The sequence below is a fragment of the Tamandua tetradactyla genome, chromosome 23, assembly GCF_023851605.1.
Source record: "Tamandua tetradactyla isolate mTamTet1 chromosome 23, mTamTet1.pri, whole genome shotgun sequence".
NCBI lineage: Eukaryota > Metazoa > Chordata > Mammalia > Pilosa > Myrmecophagidae > Tamandua > Tamandua tetradactyla.
This window is the reverse complement of record NC_135349.1, coordinates 11,756,081-11,780,498: the sequence shown is the minus strand read 5'-3', so window position 1 is coordinate 11,780,498 and position 24,418 is coordinate 11,756,081. Positions and strand designations below refer to the sequence as shown.

At 39.1% G+C, this 24,418-nt stretch overlaps 1 protein-coding gene across 2 annotated transcripts; it reads right to left on the bottom strand.

Moving 5' to 3' along the window:
- Positions 1-298: 298 nt before the first annotated feature.
- EIF4H (eukaryotic translation initiation factor 4H) lies at positions 299-24,418 on the bottom strand. Of its 2 annotated transcripts, XM_077140965.1 has the most exons (7): positions 24,217-24,418; positions 5,998-6,185; positions 4,293-4,357; positions 4,111-4,207; positions 3,768-3,827; positions 843-980; positions 299-575 (listed from the first exon to the last, which is right to left on the bottom strand). In XM_077140965.1, the coding sequence occupies exons 1-7, from the start codon at positions 24,387-24,389 to the stop codon at positions 436-438; spliced, it is 861 nt and encodes a 286-aa protein (XP_076997080.1). In that variant the 5' UTR covers positions 24,390-24,418; the 3' UTR covers positions 299-435. The 2 variants fall into 2 exon arrangements, with proteins under 2 accessions (XP_076997080.1, XP_076997081.1); XM_077140966.1 differs by lacking the exon at positions 3,768-3,827 and having other exon boundaries at positions 24,217-24,411.

The following is a 24,418-nucleotide window of genomic DNA, read 5'->3' as shown; positions in this document are numbered from 1 at the left end:
GAAAAGACTGGCATCTGGCCAGTATGTCTAAAAAGTAAAAAAGAGAAAGCAAAGGAGAAAAAGGAAGCAGCACCTTCACTGAAAGAACTGCCCACGTGCTTGCTGGCTGCCTTGGTTCCTCTACGGAATCCATGTGCTGTCTGCAAGATGAGGAGCAGGAAGGGAAAAAGGACAGAAGGAAAAAATGGGGAAGGGGTGGTAGAAAAAGGAAAAAAAAAAAAAAAAAAGCACAAAACAGGCACTAGATAGATATAGCAAAGCCAAGAATGTACTAAAAACCACTTGTTAACAGCTGACATGCACTCACAAGCTCTGTGTTTCCGTTGTGAGAAAGAAGGACAAAGGTCAGGTGCGGGAATGGTAACTGCAGGCCAGCCAGCCCAGGGGCTAACCTGGCTGCCCCCACCCCACGCCCCATTCCCTCCCGACGCCAGCTCATTCCTGCTCTTTGTGAACGACTTCCTCTCTGGGCCTGGCTCCCCCGAAGATAGCAGAGTTGGGATTGGCTACTTGATTGAGGGGCGTGGCAACTGTTCGAGGTTTAAGCTGGAGTCGTGGTCTCTGTGCTCTTTCCTCTGGGGGAGAAAAAACATGGTTTATAAAGAAATGAATCCCATTCCCCACCCAGGCAAAAATGTTGATCTCAATGACCCAGCCCGTTTTCTAAAACTTTATGTCCTTGAAGAACTACCATTCCATCACCAAATACTCTAATAAAGGTAAACTTAGTATTTAACCACTTAAGGGGGCAATCTACTGTGACAAAAGACAGCAATTTTGTATGCGGAGTATAATCAGCGTATTATGAAAAGACACCCTCCTTTTACAAGTTATCCCCGTACCTTCTGTTGGTTCTCTGAAATCCATGTTGGATCCACGAAGGGGTGGGCCGTCTCTAAACCGACTCCCCATGGGAGGGCCTGTTCGCCGGTCACCTGGGCGACTCCCTCCCCTGCCTCCCAAGAAGTCATCCCTGAAACCTGAAGATGGAAGATGACCCTGAATTATTTTTAAAAACTACTGTCTCAAAGGCTATGTAGTGTTTTGTGAACTGTTTCTGAGTTTAACTTTTTAAAAATTCTTTAGTTTTGTCCAGTATCTGAGGTTACTCCAAAATAAAGTGCACTGAAAATGAATCCAGGTGAATCTGCTGGGTAATTAGAATGCTAAAAGACTTTAAAAAAAGAGTCAGAATTTTAGGAGAGAAAAATAATTCTTAGCTTGTGGCAAAAGTGGAAAAATACCATAAAAGCCTGTTTTAAAATTGTTTAAAACTCCTCCTCAAAGTAGGTTTTATTCTGTTTTCTAGCATATAGCTAGCTATACAGTTATTGAAAACGATAAACCTGAAATTTCGAAGTATTCAGAGCACAAAATCTTAAGGAAAAGCTAGATATGAAGACAAAATAAAAAAACGAAGTCACCTCTGGGTGACACTCCCCATTTTCGTTTCTGCTGCTTTTCAGGTGTGGATCATTCTAATACCAGAGTACCTGTGTGGTAAACAAAGCAGTTATCCAAGTAAGGCCCACTCCCCACAGTGGGGGTGCCTGTTGGAAAGAGCAGAAAGCACCTGAGATCCAACCTATACCTCCTGTTTGTAAAGAGATTTTTACTTTTCCCATTCATTTGTGTATCTATTAAAACAGTTACAAACAGAATCAAATTACATCTCCTTCAGAAACATCAAAAGTAAGTTGCAATTCTCATAGGGTGTGGTGAAGGAAGATTATTTCCTCAATGGATTTTAAGCTCCTTAGGCTTTAGTTTTATCAGATTTAAGTGAAAGTCTTTCATAGGGAGCAGTAAACTAACTTTTTAATAGTATAGCCCATTAGAGTTAACTTTCAGTAAAAACAAACTTAAGAAATAAAACCACAATTAAATAAGCTGGTCCCTTTAAGCTCCCAGAGATGACTTTCACTCATTCCAAGGATGGTACTGAGGAACTTTAAGCAGAACTCCCTGAGCCTGAGTTCCATGTATCACTAATGGTACACATTTATCTTTCCAAGGGGCAGCAAGGATAAGTGCAACGAAACCCAGTTCAGAGACTGAGTTGAACAGGATTAATTTTAATGAGACAAGAAAGATTTAGACCATTATGTGCTTTTGAAAAAAAAAAAAAAACACTTGGATGCAGAGTCAAGTATAAGAATCTTTACAAAATCTGTTAACAACCACAGCATACACAGTTCATTAACAAACTTAATTAGCATTCAAACATTTAACCTGACATTTTCCCCAAACCAGCATCTAAACTGTGACAAGTACCTTTCCTTGTGAGTACTGAAGTAAAATTACTCCCCTTCATTGAGATTAAATAATTTTCCACCACCAGTGTTTAGCATAAAACAAATAAGTTCACACACTGTCAAGGCAAATAAACACAACTGTTACTTCGTCCACGGAACAAGAGACAGTACAGAAGAGGATAAAAAAAATCAGTGTATATTCGTATCAAGTGAAGGCTTCGTTTTAAAAATTACATGATCCAATACTGGGGAGATTACAAGGGAAAAGCAAAGCTCAACACTGGCTGTTTGCTACCTGTTTCTGCATGAATCAAAGCCCAAGCCAATCCCAAAGGTGTCAGTTACCGAGGTAACCCTCGCAGTTCCTGAGCCACGAGCAGACTGTGCTACAGCACCGAGGAAATCAGAACTGGCAGGTCAAAGGCCATTATTCACTGAATCATTACTGTACTTGGACTGGCTTGGAGAAGACATTCGTTGCATGTTTCAATCAGAGACCAGTTTATACATAAAATTACAGGTTTACTGGATTATACCGTAATTTGATGAACAAGCTTATTTCTGACTGGTTATAGAACTTCTAGGAATTACATTATTCAACAGATAATTTAGTTACTTGTTTAGCTAAAGCAGTACTGTAAATGGATTTTTTAAAATTTTAAACTCACAAGACACTTTGCGCCAGTCTTCCCCATACTCACCTATTATTTTACAGAGTTAGTTTTTTCTAGTGAGGGTAAGGGGATACTGCAGTGTAGAGGGGGACGTAGAGAGAATATCAAGTTTGTGGGAAGGAAATTGACTTGTTTTTCTTTTTCTGCCCTTTCTTGACATTAGACTTTTTTTTCCCCACTCTGTATACAAATTACTTTCATAATTAAAAAAATGCTAAAGATGAACATATGCTTAGGAGATCAATTCTTAAAAAGCCTAAGTCTGGCATGCAAAGTGACCATTTGAGTTGAGACAAGGAGGCACCTATTGGTTAGCCTTGGCAGGTTAACAAAAGGAACGATGAGGATGGTGCCCACCATTAATTTCAATTAAAAAAAAAAAAAGCCACCAGGACCACCTTTTAACACCTCAGAAAAAGTCACGAGAAACCAGTTACGAGGCTTTTTGTAAATGTCTAGAAAATCTGCAATATTTCTAGAAATAACAGCACCATGTGAGCAGTACACAAAGCGACCACTAAGAAGTCTCCCTGGACTGGATCCTGAGAAAGACCACTGAGAGATAAAGGCCCATAAACACACAAGGCCCGGGAGGCTAAGGTGAAGGAACAGCAGGAGGTGGATCATTCCAGCTTGTCCTAAGTGTGGTGTCTCTCAAGTCCTACCACCCCATTTAGGTTCAAGAGAGGCTTACTTGCATGCCTGGGCACCTTTTAGGGAAGTTTCATTGTGAAAAGAGCTAAAGGAGTAGTCCGACCAGACAGACTACTCACAAGAAACATACGAGAGCAGCAAGGCCTCTGGGAAAGATAAGGGGTGATACTTTAAATACTGATACCGGAATTGAAGTCATCCCGGGAATCCCATCCACCTCTAGATTCTCGAGAGCCACCCATTCCTGAGGATACACAAAAAAGATAAAGTTGAGGTTGTATCATTACCTTGCTGCAAACATGGAAAATTTCATTTGGAAGATGTACAACTCATGTGATGGGAAATTCAATGAAATTATAAGAGTTTTTGCTGCCAACAGAAAAAAGAAATCCCAGGCCTGCAGAAGCATTATTCAGTCTTTCTAAGATTTTATATTTATTATTAAAGGTCACAAAAACCTACCAGACCTACGTGACAGTATTCTACTAGTCATCTGTGGACATATAGCAAGTTTTAAAACTAATCACCTCTGTCGTCTGGTCCACCTTTCCTGAATCCAAAGCCGCCTTTATCTTGTTTTCTGCCTTCTGCAATGTCCACACGCAGTGACCGATCACCCAACAGCTACGATAAAGAGAAAACCGGGTAAGTACTGGCAAGAAAAAACTCTCAGCTGCTAACTCAATAGAGAAAAGCTGAAGATACTTACTGCACCATCATACGTCAAAGCTTCCTTAAGGGAATCCACCTCATCAAATTCTACATAGCAGAATCCTGTAAGAGAGAAAACAAACCCTCAAGTTCGAATAATTTAGAGTTAGAGATATGGGGGGGATATATATCCATACCCCACATCAGAACTACCGTTTTGTTGTGTCTACTTCATAGTAGACTGGTAGAGGCTGAAAGAGCATATTTTACTTCTCAATAAATACAACTTCACTGCTATTCACTCCTTTCAATTACATGCTTTCAGATAGAAAGTGCTAAGCAAACAGGCACTGAAACAGCAGCTGTGTTTCTATAAAGGTTTCTTATGTTTTACCGCTATATTAAAACCTTTCTTGGGTCACTGCAGAACTCTTAGATTTGACTTTCAAATGACTCTTTAATGTAACCCAACTGCAGTTTTAAGAAGAGCTTTTAAATTCAGTATCTAAAATGCTGAAGGTACCTATTACTACTTAGTCAGTAAACATAAAATTCACTTTAAAAAGCTAAAAAATATAACCTTGGCAACAGAAGCATCTTCCTTTGGATATTAATGACAAGACAGATGCCCCAGATCCAAGCACATGCTACTGACAACCTGCTTTCCTAACACTGGGTTTGAATGTAGGCTTGTAAGCAGAGGAGGGAGAGGAGTATTCCAGGTAGAGGAAACTGCACCTTCTCTCTAACCTCTAACTGTTCCCTCTACATGGAACAGTCTTGTCCATATCCCCTCTTCTCCCAGGTACTCAGCCTTAAACCTCAGTTTTGTAGGCCCTTCCTATGGCAAATCTGTCTGGACTCTAAATCTGTATTAAGTACTTTCCTCTGACCCATCCTGGAGGCAAACGTTTCCCGATTATTTCTATTCACCATTTACTGAGTAAGTATTTAAAGAAAGTACTGCCTTGGTTGGAGGATTGTCCTCCCCATTCCCCTCTAACTTTCTTGCCTAAGTGGATTCAGTATTGAGAGTAACAGAAAACCACTCTCAAGTTCAAAGAGACAAAAAGCAATGCCGTCATCCACTCACAACCATACCCTCTCTAGGGCTGCTTAAACTAAAAACGATCCTCAATGGGACAAACTCTAAAACCTGTTGCTACTAATCCAGCCAAAGGCTGGGTTCACCAACATATTTATAATTTTATGTCTATATAAAGCAGGTTAGCAGGCAAAATGAACAGGACTGACTTTCTTTCATAAACTTAACTGACACATTTGTTTCCATAATTTGATCATCTACCATACACATGGTTTCAGGTTCTAAAGTAAAAAAAAACTTCCAATAAGGTAAGAACAGCACCTATGCTATATGCAAAACCACTCTAATAGGCAATACCTTCTCTGCTTCTCGTGCATCTCCCCCCTGTATCTTTTTAAGGATGTATCTTTGGACAAATCATTAAACCATGTGTCCTGCACTTAAATGCTGGGTGCATGTCCCTGAAAGAAACCTTGAAAGCTGGATGACAATACTCACTCAATTCTGCACTCTCATTCTCCTACTCAAGTGCCCCAGAGACCAACCTACAGACACATACACTCTAGGAGGTAAAGAGCATATATATTTGTTTCAGCTACCTAGCCCTGGCAAATATTTAAATCCTTCCATGATTAGGGTCCTTTGGTTCACTAACACATTTTGGTTCTTAGATCTCCCCCCCTTTTACCTAATACAATATGAATCCCATCACACTCACCTTTAAATTTGTCTGTGTCTTTGTCTCTGACTAGCCGTACACTCCTTATGCTGAGATCCTTAAAGATAGCATCGATGTCGCCCTGAACTGTGTTAAAAGGTAGATTTCCTACATATGCTGTGTAGGGGGGCTCTGTGGGCAGCTCCTTCTGGCTTCGGGAACCATGGCCACCAGCACTACCGCGGGACCTAGGAGGGAAAACAGACAGGATTCTGAGTCTACCTGTGTGTACCTGTCTCCAGAGGACGGGTCAAGGAAGACTGGCTTCCTCTCAGCCGCATGAGTTGGCACCCCAAGTGAGAGGCTGTGCTCTAATTTATTTTCTTATCATATACAATAACATTTGAAAGATTTTATAGAGAAATATCATTTGTAAAAAAGGTACTTTTTGGTGAAAAAAAAAAGCCCACTAAAATGCAGAATGTATATAAATTAACTTGTTCTTTGGAAAAATAAAATCCAAACCTAATGTCCTAAGACAACCGGTTTCTCTCCAATTCACTTAGAGTCAGAATCTGTAATGTTTCATTCTAAAACGTAAGCAAATCCATTCCTTCACACCCCAAAATACTAAGAAATACACAAATGGAATCTCCAGAAGTAAAGCATTCTATGTATAGGAAGGGCTATAGAAGCTGCTAATTTTTACCTCATTCTTCTATAATATAATTATTGCTGTTTTTAAATCATGGATAACAAAGATGCTGTAATAAAAATTGTAAATTGTGAGTAGCAAGTACCATTTATGTAACAGTCTCCACAGATCACGTCACTGGGTCCTTAGTGTACGGTGTGTTTGACTAATCCATTTAAACCTCAAAGTCTTTTCCTCAGCTACTGAGTTGTTTACCTGTCCGTGATTACATACTAAAAAGTGGCAATTCTATCAAATCACTGCTAACTTTCAGAGGTACTGGTTTAAATCTCTGCTTGGTTACTTACTAGCCATAGGACCTGAGGAGTTACTCAGCTTTTCTAAGCTTCATTTTCTTCATCTGTAAAATGGGGTTACGACCAAACAGGCCTTTAGTTAGAGAAACGATAAATACAAGGGGCTTCAAACAGTGCAGGTGTGCAGGACAGCAAGTACCACCATTACCTTCAACCAGGACCTGAGGCTAAAAATATATTCTATACATACTTCAAAGTAAATGGGGGGGCACATTTCTTTACACTAGTGGCAGGATGTCAGCTAACATATAGAAGGAACCACGTGGTTAGACAATCACTATCCTACAACCATGAATGCAGTGATAATTCAGGCAAGGCTCATGGTGACTGCTAAAACCACGAAATAAGTGGTTTTGGGGAACAAGATATTCATATGACCTCAAATTATGACCCCACAAATTAGTAATCTCAAATGGGAAAAAAAATTCTTTTCAAATGGAGCACTCTGGCATTTAAAATCTAAAATCAAATCTAAATCTAATGTCTAGGACTAAACAGCACTGCCAATAAGGAACAAATTTACATTATGTGTCTCCTGATTTTGGCTTGGATTTTTCAAATATGAAGTCACGAAAGTCAGAAAAAAATTCTGACCACTCACTGCTGCGTGCAGTCTTTGGACCCTGGAATGAAAAAAAAAAAAAACAGCTATAAAAGTCATTACTAGGGTGGGCCAAGGTGGCTCAGCAGGCAGAGTTCTCGCCTGCCAGGCAGGAGACCTGGATTCGATTCCCAGTGCCTGCCCATGAAAAAAAAAAAGTCATTACTAAGGCAGTTGGAGAAATTTGAATATGGTATAAATAGAAATTATTTTTATCAATGTTAAATTTCTCAGGAGGGATAATGATATAGTTAGAAAATACCTATATTCTCAGGAAAGACTTTAAGGCATTATGAGTAAGTGTCAAGGCAGCCAAGATTCATGTTCAAATGACTCAGTATAAAGTATATGTATGCAGATATGTATATACAGAGATAAAACAAGTGTGGTGTGCTGGTGTGAAACTGTTGTATACCACAGAAAGGCCAGGTTCTTTAATTCTGATTCAATATTGTTTATGGTGGGACCTTCTGATTAGGTGGTTTCCATGGAGACGTGTGTCCACTCATTCAAGGCAGTTGCTTATTGGAGTCCTTTAAGAGGGATCCATTTTGGAAAAGAGCAGACAGAAGTGACAGAGCCAACAGGAGAGCCAGATGTTTGCAGATGCAGAAAATGTCCCTGGGGAAGCTGTTTGAACCAGAAGCCAAAGACCCCAGCAGACACCTTCCCAGCTGACAGAGGTGTTCTAACCCACCAGCCGTTTCTTGAGTCAAGGTATCTTTCCATAGATACCTTAGTTTGGACATTTTTATAGCCTTAGAACTGTAAACTAGCAACTTAATAAAGTTCCTTTTTAAAAGCTAACCCATTTCTGGTATATTGCATTTTTGGCAGCTTTAACAAACCAAAACACGTGGCAGGTATCCACTGTATCATTTTTTCAACCTTAAGTTTGAACATTTTCAAAACAAAATGTTGGAGTCATGGTAAACTCAGGAGAAAAATTTTTTAAGGGGGGTTGTTTCCTTTTTAAGGGACACATTTAAAACCAACACCCCCTCGGGGCAAAGATCTACTCAAAGTCACCCTTTTCTTTTCAGGGAAATTACCACGAAAACCAGCTTTGGAAAGCAAACTATGTACTGCTTTCCTCCATATGAAGGAAATCACACACCTACCTTGAGATAAACGACAGATATCTTAAATATTTGACAAGAAATTAATCTTTAAAACAACAGTTTCCTAAAGCAGTTAGGGGGCTAAAATTCGTAAGTTCTATAATTTAGAATTCTGCTACTTCACAGTAGGATGCCCCGTGTTCTGTTCAAGGTACCCCAGAGAAATAGGTTTACAAGTCGCGTCCCATTTCTCCTACTGTGCTGGTTTGAAGTTGTTATGTACCCCAGAAAAACCACATTCTCTTAACCCAATCTTGTGGGGGCAGATGCAGTGCTGGTCGAGCCCTCTTGATTAGATTATTTCCAAGGAGACGCGGCCTTGCCAATTGAAGGTGGGTCTTGGACTGAGGCCATCAAGACAACCCCCCCAGAGTGCATATGCACATAAAATGATATAACCTTCCTACCCACCAATCAAAAAATCAAATGTGAGAGAACTCTTGGAGCTAAAATTCCAATGATACCTTGAAGTTACTAGAGTGGTATCTAAATAAAGAAGCTGTGTTACATGAAAGTACTTTCTAAAACAGGTCTGTTCACCCATGGGGAGAACAGATTCATCTGATACATTAACATGCATGGTGTAGGACCTCTGTGCCTCAGTTTTCTTGTTTGCTATTTTTTTGTGTGTGATTTAAAAAAGATAAAAGTTTATTCCTAGCTGCCCCCATCATGACGTTAAGAACCATGTTTCTTCTTTCCTTTGTGCTGTCACTCTCAGCATGCAGCCTTCTACTGGATGACTGCTGACTCTCCAGCATCAGGTCCATGTTCCAGACGGTAAGAAAGAGGAAAGGGATAAAGAGCATGTGTTCTGCTTTTAAGGACACCCTCAGAAGTCCTTCTGTTTATATCCCATCAGCCAAAAGCTGTACACATTCTAGCTAAAACCTATTTGGGGGGAGAGAGAAGAAAGGAAGAATGGATACTAGGAAACAATTTGCAGTCTCTGACTGCTAAACACATTGGTTTGAAATCATATCAAAATCACCTCCAGGACTCCATGGCCTACTTGTATTGTTGAGGTTTTCTCATCTTCTTAGTGTTTAATCCCAAAGATATGGTAATAAAATCATGTTTCCTTTAACACATTAAATCTAATAATAAACGTGAGTACACATTAAATCTTTGCTGAAACTATGTAGTATCTTAAAAAAAGGAATAACAGGCAATGCGTGAAATGTGTGAATGTGCCTGGGAGAATAAAGTTTCCTTCCGTTGTCTCTGGATTGTACAGGAAAGGACCACACCTCCTAATCTGTGGGAGAACTGCATGTGTATACTCTTGACTTCTCAACTCCTCTCTCCTGATTTCCCTGCTATTTCTCTGGCTTTTAAAAAATGAACTTTTTATTTGGAAGTACTTTCAAATTTACAGGACATTTACACAAAAACAATGCAAACCCCACACAGAGATATTCAACATCCCCTCCTGACACCCAGATTCACCAATTTTAACATTCTGCCACATTTGCCTATCATTCTATCTGCCCAGACATCCACCCATCAATCATTTTCTGAACACTTGAGTGAAGGCTGTATATATATCACACTCTTTGAACATTTAATGCTGCTATGTATATTTCCTAAGAGAATAAAGATATCCACTGAAGTATTAACTAATTAACTTAAGTGCAATAATCAAGTTCAGGAAACTTAACAGTGACATAAAGCTTGCAGTCTATATTCCGATTTTTTCATCTGACCCAATAATGTCCCTTTGAGCCTTTTCTCCTCCCTGCTAAAGACCCCACCCAGGATCATGTATCGCAGTACCCCACTACCTCCCTAAACAGAAACTCTCCAGCCATTATGCATTAAGTCCCCACTCCCTGCCACCCCCTCATCCCTGGCAACCTGTACTTTAATTTCTGACTCTCTGAGCTCACATATTCTTCAATATTTTCTTTGTAGTTACCATGGGGTTTAAATTTAACATCCTAAATCTATAACAATCTCCTGTGCTTTGATACTAACAACTTCAACAGTAAACACAAACTGTGTTCCTATAATCCTGTTTCCCCACCTTTATATAGAGCTCTTGTCCCAAATTACATGCTTGTATCAGCAAAACTACTGATTTCATAATTACATTTTATGCATTTGTCTTTCAGATTCCACTAGAAGTACAAAGTGGAGTTAGATACCAAAAATACACTAGTACCGGCATTTATATTTACCCATATCACTACTCACTGGAGATCTTTATTTCTTCACGTGGCTTTGCTCTACTGTCTTGTCCTTTTCTTTCAACCAGCAGAAATGCCTCAGCTTTTGCTTCTCTGGGAATATCTTAATCTCTCCCTCACATCTGAAAGGCAGTTTTGCCTGGTATAGTTTTTGGTTGGCACTTTTTGGTTTTCAGCACGTTAAATATTTAGTTTTCCTACTGCCTTTTTGCCTCCCTGGTTTCCTATGAGAAATCTCATCACTAAGTCTTGTACATCTCATGTTGCTTCTCTCTTGTGACATTCAGAATTCCCTATTTTTGGCATTTTATAGTTTGATTATAATCTGCCATGTAGGTCTATTTGGGTTTATTCTGTTTGGAGTTCACTGTACGTAGTGGAGGTATATATTCATGTCTGTCGTTAAATTGGGATGCTTTTAACCATTATTTCTTTGAATATTCTTTGTGTCCCCTTCTCTCTTTCTTGTTCTTCTTGGACCCCCACAATGATTATGGTATGCTTGATAGTGTCCCACACGTTCCTTAGGCTCTGTTTACTATTTTCATTCGTTATTCTCACATTGAGAAGTTCTCTTTTTTATGCCAGTTCCAAAATGCTATTGAATCCCTCTAGGAACTTTTAATTTCTGTTACTGTGGTCTTCCGTTTGGTCCCTTTTCCTAATTTCCATCTCTATATCAATATTCTCTTTGTGTTTCTCTGTCATTTTCCTGATTTCTTTTAGTTCTTTGTCCATGTTTTCATTTAATTGAGTACACTTAGGATCATTTTTTAAGACTTCTGGTTTGTCCCAGGTCCGGTCCTCCGTACAGATTTCTAATGCTTTAAACTCTTTTGCCTAGGCTAACGCTTCTTTGTATGTTTTGTAACCTTCTGCAAAACCTGGACATTGAGATATACATATATATATATATATTTTTTTAAATTAAAAAAATTTTTTTAAACAACATGCAAACATTAACATTCTTAACAAATGATCATTCCATTCTTGGTATATAAACAATAACTCACAGTTATCATCACATAGTTGTATATTCATCACCACGATCATCTCAGAACATTTGCATCAACTCAGAAAAATAAAAAGAAAAAAATTCATACATACTATACTCCCTCCCCCTCCCTGATCACCAGCATTTCAATCTACTAAATTTATTTTAACGTTTGTTCCCCCATTATTTATTTATTATTAATCTATAGGACATTGATATTTTAATGTGCTATCGCTGGAATTGAGACTCTAAGGCATGTATTTTCATGTGGGTAGCCAGTCACTGTTAATGTCAGAACTTTCCTTGACTGCCAGGAGCTAACCAAAAAAGGAAAAACACCTTTCCCAATCCTTGCACACTGACCTGCATGAGGGCCCTTCGTCAAGGCTTATCCATAACCAGTTTGAAGAATAGCTCCACGCAGAAGTGTAGGGAACCTCCTAATCATTACTTTCTACCCTTGTAATTACCGTTTACGCGGTTCTGAATGTCCCCTCATGCCTAGGAAGCAGGTTTTTTATGGTGCTGCGCACTGTATCGTTTGTCCTACAGTTGGCAGTCTCCTGCCCCACAGGCAGCACGATTTAACTGCTCCCCGTAGTTTTCTGGAGGAGAGTTCTGTGGGCCCCTTTCTACGCGCAGAGCAAGTTCTGGGAGACCAAGTCTCTTAGGTCACCAAACAGCTCGGGCCAGACATACATGGTACCAATATGACATGAAATGGGACCAGGGATCTGCACTGGGAAAGCAGGGGTGAGAGTTAGGGGAGGGGCCAGCTATTCCCCTACTGCATTTAAAATGCCTTCTTATCGTTTAGGTGCTTGCCCTGTTGCTGCACTCCTTTAATTCTTTCTGGAGATTTGAGAAAAATGTTTCCGTCAGTTTCTTGCTGACTGTTCAAAGCTTCTGTTAGGGGATGAAGCCCTGAAGCATCTCACTCTGCCACCGTGTTTGGGGTGAGGCCCATCTATTATTTTATAAATGCGTCAAATCTCTATTTTATGAAGATATTAAAAGTGACCATAAAAGCACTTCATAAAGACTGTATGCCATATGAATGTTTAATAACAATCTTCAAGCGTTCATGGGTAAAAGTGAGTAACACCTGAGGCTATGCAGTTCCTGCACAAGGCCATGGTTTGGCAGCCAGTGAGTGCATTAACAGGAACAGTTAAGCAGAGCACTGGAGTTGGGGGAACGACCCTCCCACGAGAGACTCCCACAACTAAGTCAGGGTCTGTGCTACACAACTCTGAGGATAGATCATCCTTCCTCATTACTGCCTCCTACTGTTCTGTAGGATGGTCTGCTACATTTTAAAACAATATATGTAAATTTTAAAGTAATAAATTACACTCTGTGTTAGACTGAATTAAGTACCCCAATTGAGACATGTTCTTAATCTTAATTTGCATTCCTGTGGGTGTGAACTCATCATTAATAAGACCTTTTGAATATGTTATTTTTATTTCAGGTGTGGCCCGACTAAATGAGGTAAGACTTAATCCGGATTATTGGAGTCTTTTTAGAACAGAAGAAATTGAGACAGAAAGCTACAGGGAAAAGAAGTCTAAAGAAACTCAGAAGACAAAGGGGGAGATATCACCATGTGCCTGGAAAGTCAAGGATTACTGGTGAGCCATAATGCTACCAAATTTGGGACGAAAAAAGACTTCCAGACTCCAGAGCTACGAGCCAATAAATCCCCAGGGCTTAGGCCAACCCATTGTGTGGCATTGGTCATAGCAGCCTGGAGACTAAGACCAAGCCTTAGTAATTTAAGAAACCAATGACCAATCTGGATGAATCCAACTTTCAACTCCAAGCATGATGACCCAAACTCTTTACAGACAAATCACTTTTCTTCACTCAATCAGCCAAGTATTTGTCTATGGAGTACAAAGCACAGGGCTACAGAGGGCACAAAGCTAACACCCAATTAATGCTCTCAAAGAGGTGATGATTCCACTGCGGAGGACAAGGTCTCTAGATGAGAAATCACATCATAAGCAAAGGACTGCAGAAAATTCAGGAGACATCTGAGTAATTGTGGTATTGTCAAATTATACAGCAACAGAACTTGGACTCCACTTTCCAGACAGCACACAGGGAAACACTGACCTGTTGACAAGCTGACAATATGTGGATTGGCAAAGACATGTAGGAGTGAAAGGACACTAGAGGCAGGCCAACTGACTACATAAGAAAAGGAACCAAAGAAAAAGGAAAGAGGAGACATTGTTAGAGCTTGGATGCAATAAATAGATGAAACAGGTCAAAGCACAAAATATAACAAAATGAAGGACTCCTGATACAACTGGAGTGTTTTGTGGAAAGATTTTATTATAAACATTTCTAGACATATTAGAAACTATACAGAATTTAAGCACTGTTGTACTATGCCACTCTTAGAACTTTGTGCTAGCTTCCACAAACTATAAATTGACCCTATATAATAACATCACAATAAAAGTGCCTTCATAACAGCAAAATGCAGTTAATGAACAAAGACAAAATCCAGTAGGCATGCTTCTTCTAAAAAATGAAAAACAAAAGAAACGATAGTCAAATTTTAACTACTTGGTTTCTAGATAATTTAAAAAGATATGCTCTCAAAAGTCAAGTCCTCACTGCACAGAAGCCATTTTATACTGTAAAAATGCAGACGTGACCACAAAAATAAAGTGGAATGTTTATTATGTAAAACCAAATAATATAAAAGCTACATGTTCCTTTTACTCCACATCCCCTTTTGTGGGCAAGATTAGCTTTGGTTTATAAAATGTCAATAACTAGCTTTATTTTCTAGAACAGTTTTAGATTTACACAAGGTTCGAGTTCCCACATACCCCCTCTCACTCTGGTTTTCCCTATAAGCAGCTTACATTTGTATGGTATACTTGTTAAAATCAATGATACCATATCATTATTCAAAGTCCATGGCTTTAGATTTTCTTAGTTGTTGCCTAACGTCCTTTTACTGTTCTAAGATCCCATTCAGGATCCCATATTACAGGTAGGTGTATTATTGATAAATCACATTTAGGTGTAGCTTAAGTTTCTAAAAACTAGTGCAAGAAAAAAACACAAACAAAGCAAGTTGTATTAACTAGTGCAATACAACTGAACTACAAGTAAAATTCTCTCTTACCAGCACATGCATTTTCCAAGCATTCAAAATTAAATCCCTTTATCTTGGTAACTATCATTTCTAGTGGATGTACATGAAATCCTCTAGAAGTTTCTGGTAAACAAGGGGTAGAGGATAGTTTCCATGGTGAATTCTTCAATGATCTCTATTTCAAGGAGCTCTTTTCTGCTACCTCTAGTGAATGAAATCTTAATAACTCAATCACATCTCTAACATATTAAAAATGTCTTAGGGAGGTGTGCACGGTGGTTCAGTGGTAAAATGCTCACCTGCCAGGCAGGAGACCCAGGCTGTTTGATTCTCAGCCCATGTGCCATACTTAACCAAACTCCACCCCTAACCCCCACAAAAGCTTTTCAGGGAATTAAATATTCAGTAGTTCTAACCTGTAGAATCTAAGTTCTAGGCAGGCAGGATTTCTGTTCATTCACTGTCGTATCTCCAAAGCTGTTATACTATCTAGTATTTACCAGGTGTGGAAATTATTTATTAAAAGAAGAAAAGAAGGAACAAAGGGAAGGAGGGAGGAAGAGTCACAGATCTGATCTAGCAACTAAAAGATTTCAAATACCTTTTATTACTAATAAGAATACTCTTATTTGGGGAAAAAAATGTAAAATACAGGTGAGCATTTCACGTATTTAGAGGACTTAACCCCAAATTAGGTACTTAAATGTTTTTAAAAATATTGTTGGCTATGATCAACAGTAAGAAATACATCTTACACCATGAGTTAATACATGCATATATATACATGTACGCATGCTAACAACACAAACAATAAAACAAAAATCTTGCCCAACAGCATAAATTCTTATTATGTACGATGCACACTCTATTCTATTTTATTTCATTAAAAAAATAAAATTTATCGGGTCCTATTAAATTGATTCCATGTTCTAGGAATAGGACACGATGGGCAGCTTATAAACAGGTTATTAATTTAGCGACTTTGTAGGAGAGAATACTGCCACAGTAACGCTTGTCTTAAAACTATGGTATAAACTATTTCTGTGGATTTGTTTGGAACTTCATAGGCCAAGAATTTTTCTTTCTAAAGAAGAATGTTCACTATTTGATATTCCAAATATTATCAGCTCCAAGCAATTTTAAATGAAACTTCACTTTTTTTTTTTTTTTTAACATGGGCAGGCACTGGGAATCGAACCCGGGTCCTCTGGCATGGCAGGCAACCATTCTTGCCTGCTGAGTCACTGTGGCCCGAAACTTCACATTTTTACATGTTGGATTTGATATGATCCACAAATAACTAAATAACAATTTACTTAAAATGTTCACTTATTTAGATAACTGCAAATTGCTACAGGTAAACCACCATTTAAGATCTAGAATTCAGAGGGACTCAGACATAGCTAACATCCCTTCTCTTCTTAACATTTGAAAATACATTTAAAAATCTAAGTTACTTGTAGTAAAACATACAAGGAGGAACATTTTAATACTGTGTTTGTTCATACCTAATCAATGTCAATTTATAGCTACTTTACATGGTTGTCCAAAGAATGCAAGCCAGTCTCGTTTTGATTCAAACAAATCAGTTGTATGGTGAAATTGACAAACCAACTGGAGAAACTGAAATACTGACTAGACTGTTACAAGACTAGCTCTAAAATAATCAAGATGTGGGGAGGGGGAGTGAAGTGAAGAGGTACGGATGAAATAAGAGTAGGCACTTAAAGAAATTGTTGATTAAAAACTCAAAACCTTATCTGTCACAAACATATATTCAAAGTATTGTAAGTATTTAAGGAAGAATGACAGGATAACTGGAACTGTCTTTAAAATAATCTAGCCACTCTTATCACCCTGTCGCAAAAATGAGAGAGACAGATGTAACAGGAAGGGCAAAATCTTTAAAAAGTTAAAACTGAGTGATGGACATGGGGGGTGAATATGCTAGTCTCTCCATTACAGGCTCTACTTTGTTGATGCCTTATGGTTTTCTAGAGCAGCTCATGATATTTCAGATTTAGCAGGGAATGCAGAAACCTGTGCTGATCTTGCAAATGGCCTTAGCAGGAATCAAAGTAGTGGCACCAAACTGTACTATTATTACTCACTGTATGTTATCAATACCAGGCACTCACAATATTAAAAAAGCCAGCTTGGATAAAAAGTGCCTTCACAAAGCAGTACTAATTATAAAATCTTATTAAATCCTGACCCCCAAATACATGTTTTTCAATAATGTTAGAAAATGAGCAGGTACACTTAAATCACATCTGCTGCATACAAAAGTATGATGGCTGACTCCAGGAAAAGCACTTGTTCAATTAAGTTGCAAGTTGAACTAGTTGCTCTTTTCATGGAATGCCATTTTTATCTGAAAGGACTAACAAACTACGGTTATTCACGCTTGGGTATAAGGTAGATATTTTTTCCAAAATGACTGAAATGAACTTTCCCTTCAAGGTAAACAAAAACAGTGTTGTTGTCAATGGCAAAATTTGAGCTTTTAAGCAAAAATGAGAATACTGGAAAACTTTTTTCTACAAACATAAGCTTGACAACCTCCCAATCAGACTTTTCTGATTACACCAGTAATATTAACGAATGTGACTTCTGATACTGTAAAAGGAAATGTACTGATGTTTGGAAGAGCTGCATAACTCAGTGAACCAAAATTTTCCAATGATCAATGCACCATGGTCATTACATTATCATTTTGATTGATTATAAAATCAACCACTGGGTAAAGGAACCATTCAAAGTGCAAGATAAAGCAATCAATTTTAATGTAACAGTATAAAAAGTTCATTGGTAAGGTTTCAGACTCCACACTGCAACTAGCCTTTAAAGAAAGTATAGTTTTGGTACAGTACCAAATAAGAATGGCCACAATTATCTAAAAGGCTATTAAAATACTGCTCCCTTTCCCAACTTAGTTAATCTGAATAAGGCCAGATTTCTTTGTATATGCCAAGAGAGTGAATGGAGATGCAGGTATAAGAGACCAGCTGTCTCTATATAGTCAGATAACAGTTTGCAAAAATATAAAACAATGACACTATTACCACAAACCTCTTTTGTTTTAGAAAATGATTATTTTTCATAAAATGTTACCATGTAATGGTTTGTTATGGTTATTTTAATAAAAAAATTTCAAATGTTCTTTTAATATTCTCAGTTTCAATTTCTAATAAGGTAAATATAGATAGATATAATCCACCTAAGCAGAAAAGCTCTTTGGGGTCCTTAATTATTTCTAAGGATGTGAACAGGTTTTTTTTTTTTTTTATTAATTAAAGAAAAAAAATAAATTAACCCAACATTTAGAAATCATTCCATTCTACATATGCAATCAGTAATTCTTAACATCATCACATAGATGCATGATCATCATTTCTTAGTACATTTACATCGATTTAGGAAAAGAACTAGCAAAACAACAGAACAAGATACAGAATGTTAATATAGAGAAAAAAATAAAAATAATAACAATAGTAAAAAAAAAGAAAAGGAAAAAGAAAGAAAAAAAGACAAACAAACAGACAAAAAAAAAAACCAAACCTATAGCTCAGATGCAGCTTCATTCAGTGTTTTAACATGATTACTTTACAATTAGGTATTATTGTGCTGTCCATTTTTGAGTTTTTGTATCTAGTCCTGTTGCACAGTCTGTATCCCTTCAGCTCCAATTACCCATTATCTTACCCTGTTTCTAACTCCTGCTGGACTCTGTTACCAATGACATATTCCAAGTTTATTCTCGAATGTCCGTTCACATCAGTGGGACCATACAGTATTTGTTCTTTAGTTTTTGGCTAGACTCACTCAGCATAATGTTCTCTGGGTCCATCCATGTTATTACATGCTTCATAAGTTTATCCTGTCTTAAAGCTGCATAATATTCCATCGTATGTATATACCACAGTTTGTTTAGCCACACTTCTGTTGATGGACATTTTGGCTGTTTCCATTTCTTTGCAATTGTAAATAACGCTGCTATAAACATTGGTGTGCAAATGTCCGTTTGTGTCTTTGCCCTTAAGTCCTTTGAGTAGATACCCAGCAATGGTATTGCTGGGTCGTATGGCAATTCTATATTCAGCTTTTTGAGGAACCGCCAAACTGCCTTCCACAGTGGTTGCACCATTTGACATTCCCACCAACAGTGGATAAGTGTGCCTCTTTCTCCGCATCCTCTCCAGCACTTGTCATTTTCTGTTTTGTTGATAATGGCCATTCTGGTGGGTGTGAGATGATATCTCATTGTGGTTTTGATTTGCATTTCTCTAATGGCCAGGGACGTGAACAGGTTTTGAGATCAAAAAGTTTGAGTTTGCCCACAGAAAAGGCTCAGAGGAGTTTTTAGTTAATGAAAAATTATTAAAAGGCTCCCAAACTGCAACTGACTACATTAAATAACAGAATAGTATACAAAACAAGGGAGAGCATAGCTCCAGACAATCCCACACTGGGGACAGTGCCTAGCTGAAGGTACCATGTTTTAAGGGGAGTATCAACACACCAGAGCACAGTCAGAGGGTCCTGGTTTTGACCAAGATGGAAAATGTCAGTAATTATGCCATGGGGAAAACATCAAAGAACAAAGGAAATGAATCTATAAAAAAGAAGACAGACATGATGACAGTCACTAAGTTCTATTAAAATCATGCAATCACACTTATTTGGTGGTCTAACTAAATGTATAAACAATAAAAGGCAAAGAGGTAGGTACTGTGTGCTTGTTCAACTCTCCCTTGGATTCTGAGGGGAATCTGGAAACTAGAAGATGGAGTCTTATCTTGAACTGGTACCTACTCAAGCATCCAGCTTTGTATGTTACAAGCTTCTGGAAAGACCCCCTGAAATTGTGTGGAGTCTTCCCACAACCTAACTTCTAATAGACACACTTTTGAAATTTTTAATTAAGAGAAGCATACGAAGGATTTTAGAATCTCAGAAGCATTTATATTAAATATTCTAGGTAAAAAGTCTATATCAAACCAATTATTTAAAATAACTAATTACTTTAAATCAATTATTTAAAGTAACTGATTACTTACTTAGTACTCCTTTAAAATGCATTAGTTATATAAAGAAAATGAACAGATCTCTCTCACCTGACTTTAGAAATAGCTAGGAAAAGAAAAACTCACTTCTGTTTATTCAACAGAACTTTTCCCACTCCCACCAATCTAAAGCGGGGGAAATACTTTAAGACATAAAACTATTATAAACCAAAGGTACTATTAAGCATTTTCTATATACTAGACATGGTGCTATACACTTTAGACATATCTCATGTAATCCTCCCCATAGCTGTTTGTATGTCACAGATGAGGAGGAAAATGAAGCTCAGAGAGGTAAAGCAGTTTGCTCCAGCTCACAGAGCTAACATGTGACTGAGCTGACACTCAAAGGGTGATCTGACTTGAAATCCAGGCATCTGCCCAAAGTGTCACCCAGAAATCACTCAGTAAACCTTACATAGATGATAAAGAACTAGAATCAAGCACTGGTGGTGGTGGTGGTGGCCCTGGTAATGTTAGTGGGACACAGGATTTATAACAACACACCCAGACAACTTGACATTCAACAGGTAAAGGCAACTTTAGAAGAAGCTTATTTCAGAATAAGTGGAAATAGCTGGCATTTTTACATACTGTTCTTTCCTGTTTTTTAAGTCTTAAAATATAAGTTCAGCAATTTAGACAGAGATGACAGGCCCTAGTCCCACAAGACTCAGCTAAATCCCTGGTTCTCTCCTTGGCTGCCGGAACACTCAACACACCTCTAAGTATAAGCTTGGAAAACAAAAGTAGCTGTAACTCCTCAAGACATTCAGTATTGCTTCCTGACAGCTGCTCTGATAATTACAAAACAGGGATTGTACAATTACTGATTAAAACTAAGTTTTCAGACTATTAATAGTCTGAAACCAATTATTAAAACCTACTATTCCTTTAACCTATGACTGAAGTGGCTTAGAGTTAAGACCTCTTACCTAGTCTAAGGAATTTTAGATTAAGGGAAGGTATTTTACAAATGTACCAAAGCAATACAAGGTCATACTATAGATGACAATGTGCTATATATTTAAGCACCGAGAGGTTTGCTGATGTGAACATAACCCAAATAACCAAAATTATCACTGAAGGGTATCTGGTCAACTGTAATACCATACTGCCAAATTTCAGAGCTCACCATAACAGGTAACTCCTGACTTGTTCAAATTAAAAAGTGACTCTAAGATATGAACGCTTTTTCCATTATCACACCACTTCACTTTTAGACCTCTGTGAAGTTAACTCACCCACTTCAGACACTAAAATCATCATGACCAAATCACTTTTAGTAAACTGAGAAATACTTTCTTTGTACTTTTACATAAATATGAAGTCAAATGGAAAATTCTAAGGAGGTCAGAAGATACTTAATAGTCAAAGGGACTTTGTACCCTCAATCATGAGGCTTACTTTTGTCAAGCTTTATGCATGTAGAGGAGAAGCTTAGACTACCTATAGGCATGCCTAAGAGTTAGTTCTGGAGGATCTCTGTCATTGCTCAGATGTGGCCTCAGTCTCTCTAAGCCCAACTCTGCAAGTGAAATCATTGCTCTCCCCACTACGCGGGACATGACATCCATGGGTGAAAGTCTCCCTGGCGACGTGGGAGATGACTCCCAGGGCTGCATCCAGACCTGGCACTGTGGAATCAACAATTCCACTCTAACCAAAAGGGGGAAAAGAAGTGTAATTAATAAAGTATCAGTGGCAGAGAGAGTTCAAATAGAATTTGAGAGACTACTCTGGAGGTTGCTCTTATGCACGCTTTAGGTAGACCTTGCTACCTATCATAACCTGCCAACCCCCAACCAGAACCATTCCAACCAATCCTAAAGAACACCTAGGGCAATATATGATTCCACAAGGGTTCCAGGAAGTAGAGTAACTTTCCAGAAACCTGCAACCTCCAGATGGGTCCCTGGTCCAGATAAGTCCTGAAACGTAGCCCAGCCTCTCCAGACCATCAGATAGTTCCATCTTCCTACCCCATATTAGCGACAGACCCTTCCAATATCAAAAATTTAGAACTGCCATAGCCCAAACAACCCCAAAGAGAGGTATGGAAAGATCAAAGGTGATGGTGGAATTATACATAGAAGATAGCACTTAACAAATGAATATGAATGTTGAATCATTAAATTGATATCTTTTATTCTGTAGTATTTTAGAGCAGCTAGAAGTAAAAACCTAAAATTGTGAAATTGTGACCCATGTCAAAGTCTAAAATATGTTCTACAACCAATTGTGGTGCTGTGCTTTGAAATTCATAGTTTTTTTGTATATATGCTATTGGTCACAAAAAAAGAAGGAAAAAAAAAGTCTATTGTGATGATAAAAAAGTATTTTAAGTCCTCTAGCCTCCTATATTCTGGATCACCTAGAAGGTAAAATATGAGAGGATTGTATGGTAGCCCATGACAAACTCTGGGATCTGTCCTGTAACCACTTGTTGAAGAGTGCTTTGAAAACTATTGCTTTTTTATTTCTTTGTTTGGTATATATGTTATACTATACAATAAAAAAAGCTAAAAAAAAAGGGGACCTTATATCAAGAAGCTTAGGAGACATAGGGGGCTAGCGACTAGTTTGTGTTTGGAGTACATCAGGGCAAATGACTAACATTTTCAGTTGCCTTTTGATATTTGAAATGAATAACATCTTAAAGAGATTTTATTATTGACAAATAAGACACTCCCAACTGTCAACATGATGACATGCACTCAAAGTTCAGTGTGAACACCTGAAGTCACTAGAACGGCTGGCAAATTTTGTCTCAAGGCAGAATGAAAAAAAAAAAAAAGGTTCCACTGCATCTAACAGCCCTTAAATGTGCTTAAATTGAAGCTCACTCTATTTAAGCTGATAAGTTTCTGGTTACTTCTGAATGTTTCTGAAACTAGGGGGAAAAATTAGTTATTAGATTCCAGATGACTGAAGCACAATTTTGAAGACTAGAAACCTACCCCAAAGGCAATAATTCTACATGTCATCCAACACCTATTTCTTTTTTTATTAGCAAATAAAATATTCTTTGAAATTAAAGGGTGGCTCCATCTCCCCAGCATTCACATTATAATGTCATGAATACACTACTGCACCAAAACAAGCCTTCGTTTGAGCTACTTCCTAAGCAAGGCATTAAAAATGATCATTCCTCACCAAACAAAGATACTTTTCGGGTCGTGACCCAGGCGACTGAGCACCTCAGTAGGCTCTATTTATTGGTGTTATCCTAGGAAAGCAATCCGTTTGTTTCCATTACAAGGGCCAAAGTGTGTCCTTGACAAAAGCAAGATGTTTATAACTCATCTTCTAAATTCCGTGACGAGGTAACTTGTATTAAAAAAAAAAAAAAATCCAGCGCGGGTTCCTGGCCTTAAATACCATGAGCTTTTTATTCTCCAGTCAACAACTTGTATTTTAAACAAAGTGTCACAATCGTACATAGTCTTCTGCATTTGAACAGAATCAGAACGAGGCTAAAAGCGATTCGTTCTCCAAGTCAGAATGGGAAACTAAGGAGGAAAAAGATCTTCGGCCAGCCAGCACGTCGTATCTGTCAACAAGGCACTTTGTCTCATAAGACCTAAAAAAACAGGCTCTGATGCGCTGGCTTTCGTTGGTATACCCCCCACCCGCAGTGAATCCGGCCAATCCCGGGTAGAAGCGGCCAAATATGCCTCACTCGCGAGGGGAAGGAAATCGCCCCTCTCGGCCTCCGACTTTACGCAGCCTTCTGGCCTCACCGCGAAGAGGCTAGGGCGCCTGAGGCGTAGGTGGACAACAGGAGGCCGCGACCCCACGCCACTGCGTTGCAGCAGAGCCCCGCGCTGGCTCGGCTGTACGTACTGGCAGACAGGGTTGGAAGCGGGAGCTTGTCTTCCCGGACCCTCAACGCCGCCGCAGCCTGGCCTCCCGGGCGAGGTAGCAGGAAAACCACACGCTGTCCTCGGCGGGAGGCAAAGGGAGGCATCCACCCCGCAAGCAAGATCCCCGCAACCTAACCGCCGCCGCCCCCTCTCCGAGCGCGCCATTTCCAGGCCCTGACCCTCCAAGCGCCTTTCCCAGGCCTCCGCGGGCCCCCTACCTCTCACCGCACCGGGGGGGCGCGGGAAGGCCACCGCCCCCAGCTCCGCCCGTCCCCCGCGCCCGACTGGGCTCGGTGCACGCCCGCCTCACCCTCTGCCGCCGCCGAAGCTGCTGTAGGCCCGATCGTCGTAGGTATCGAAGTCCGCCATTTGCCGTCTCCGCTCCGAGAGGAACCAGGGTGAGCAAGGAAGGACCCCGTAATATAACTCCCCCCCGCCCCGCAGCTGGGGCTGTCCGCTGCGCCGCCTGATCGCAAATCGCATGCACGCACGCGCGCGCGCGCGCACGCACG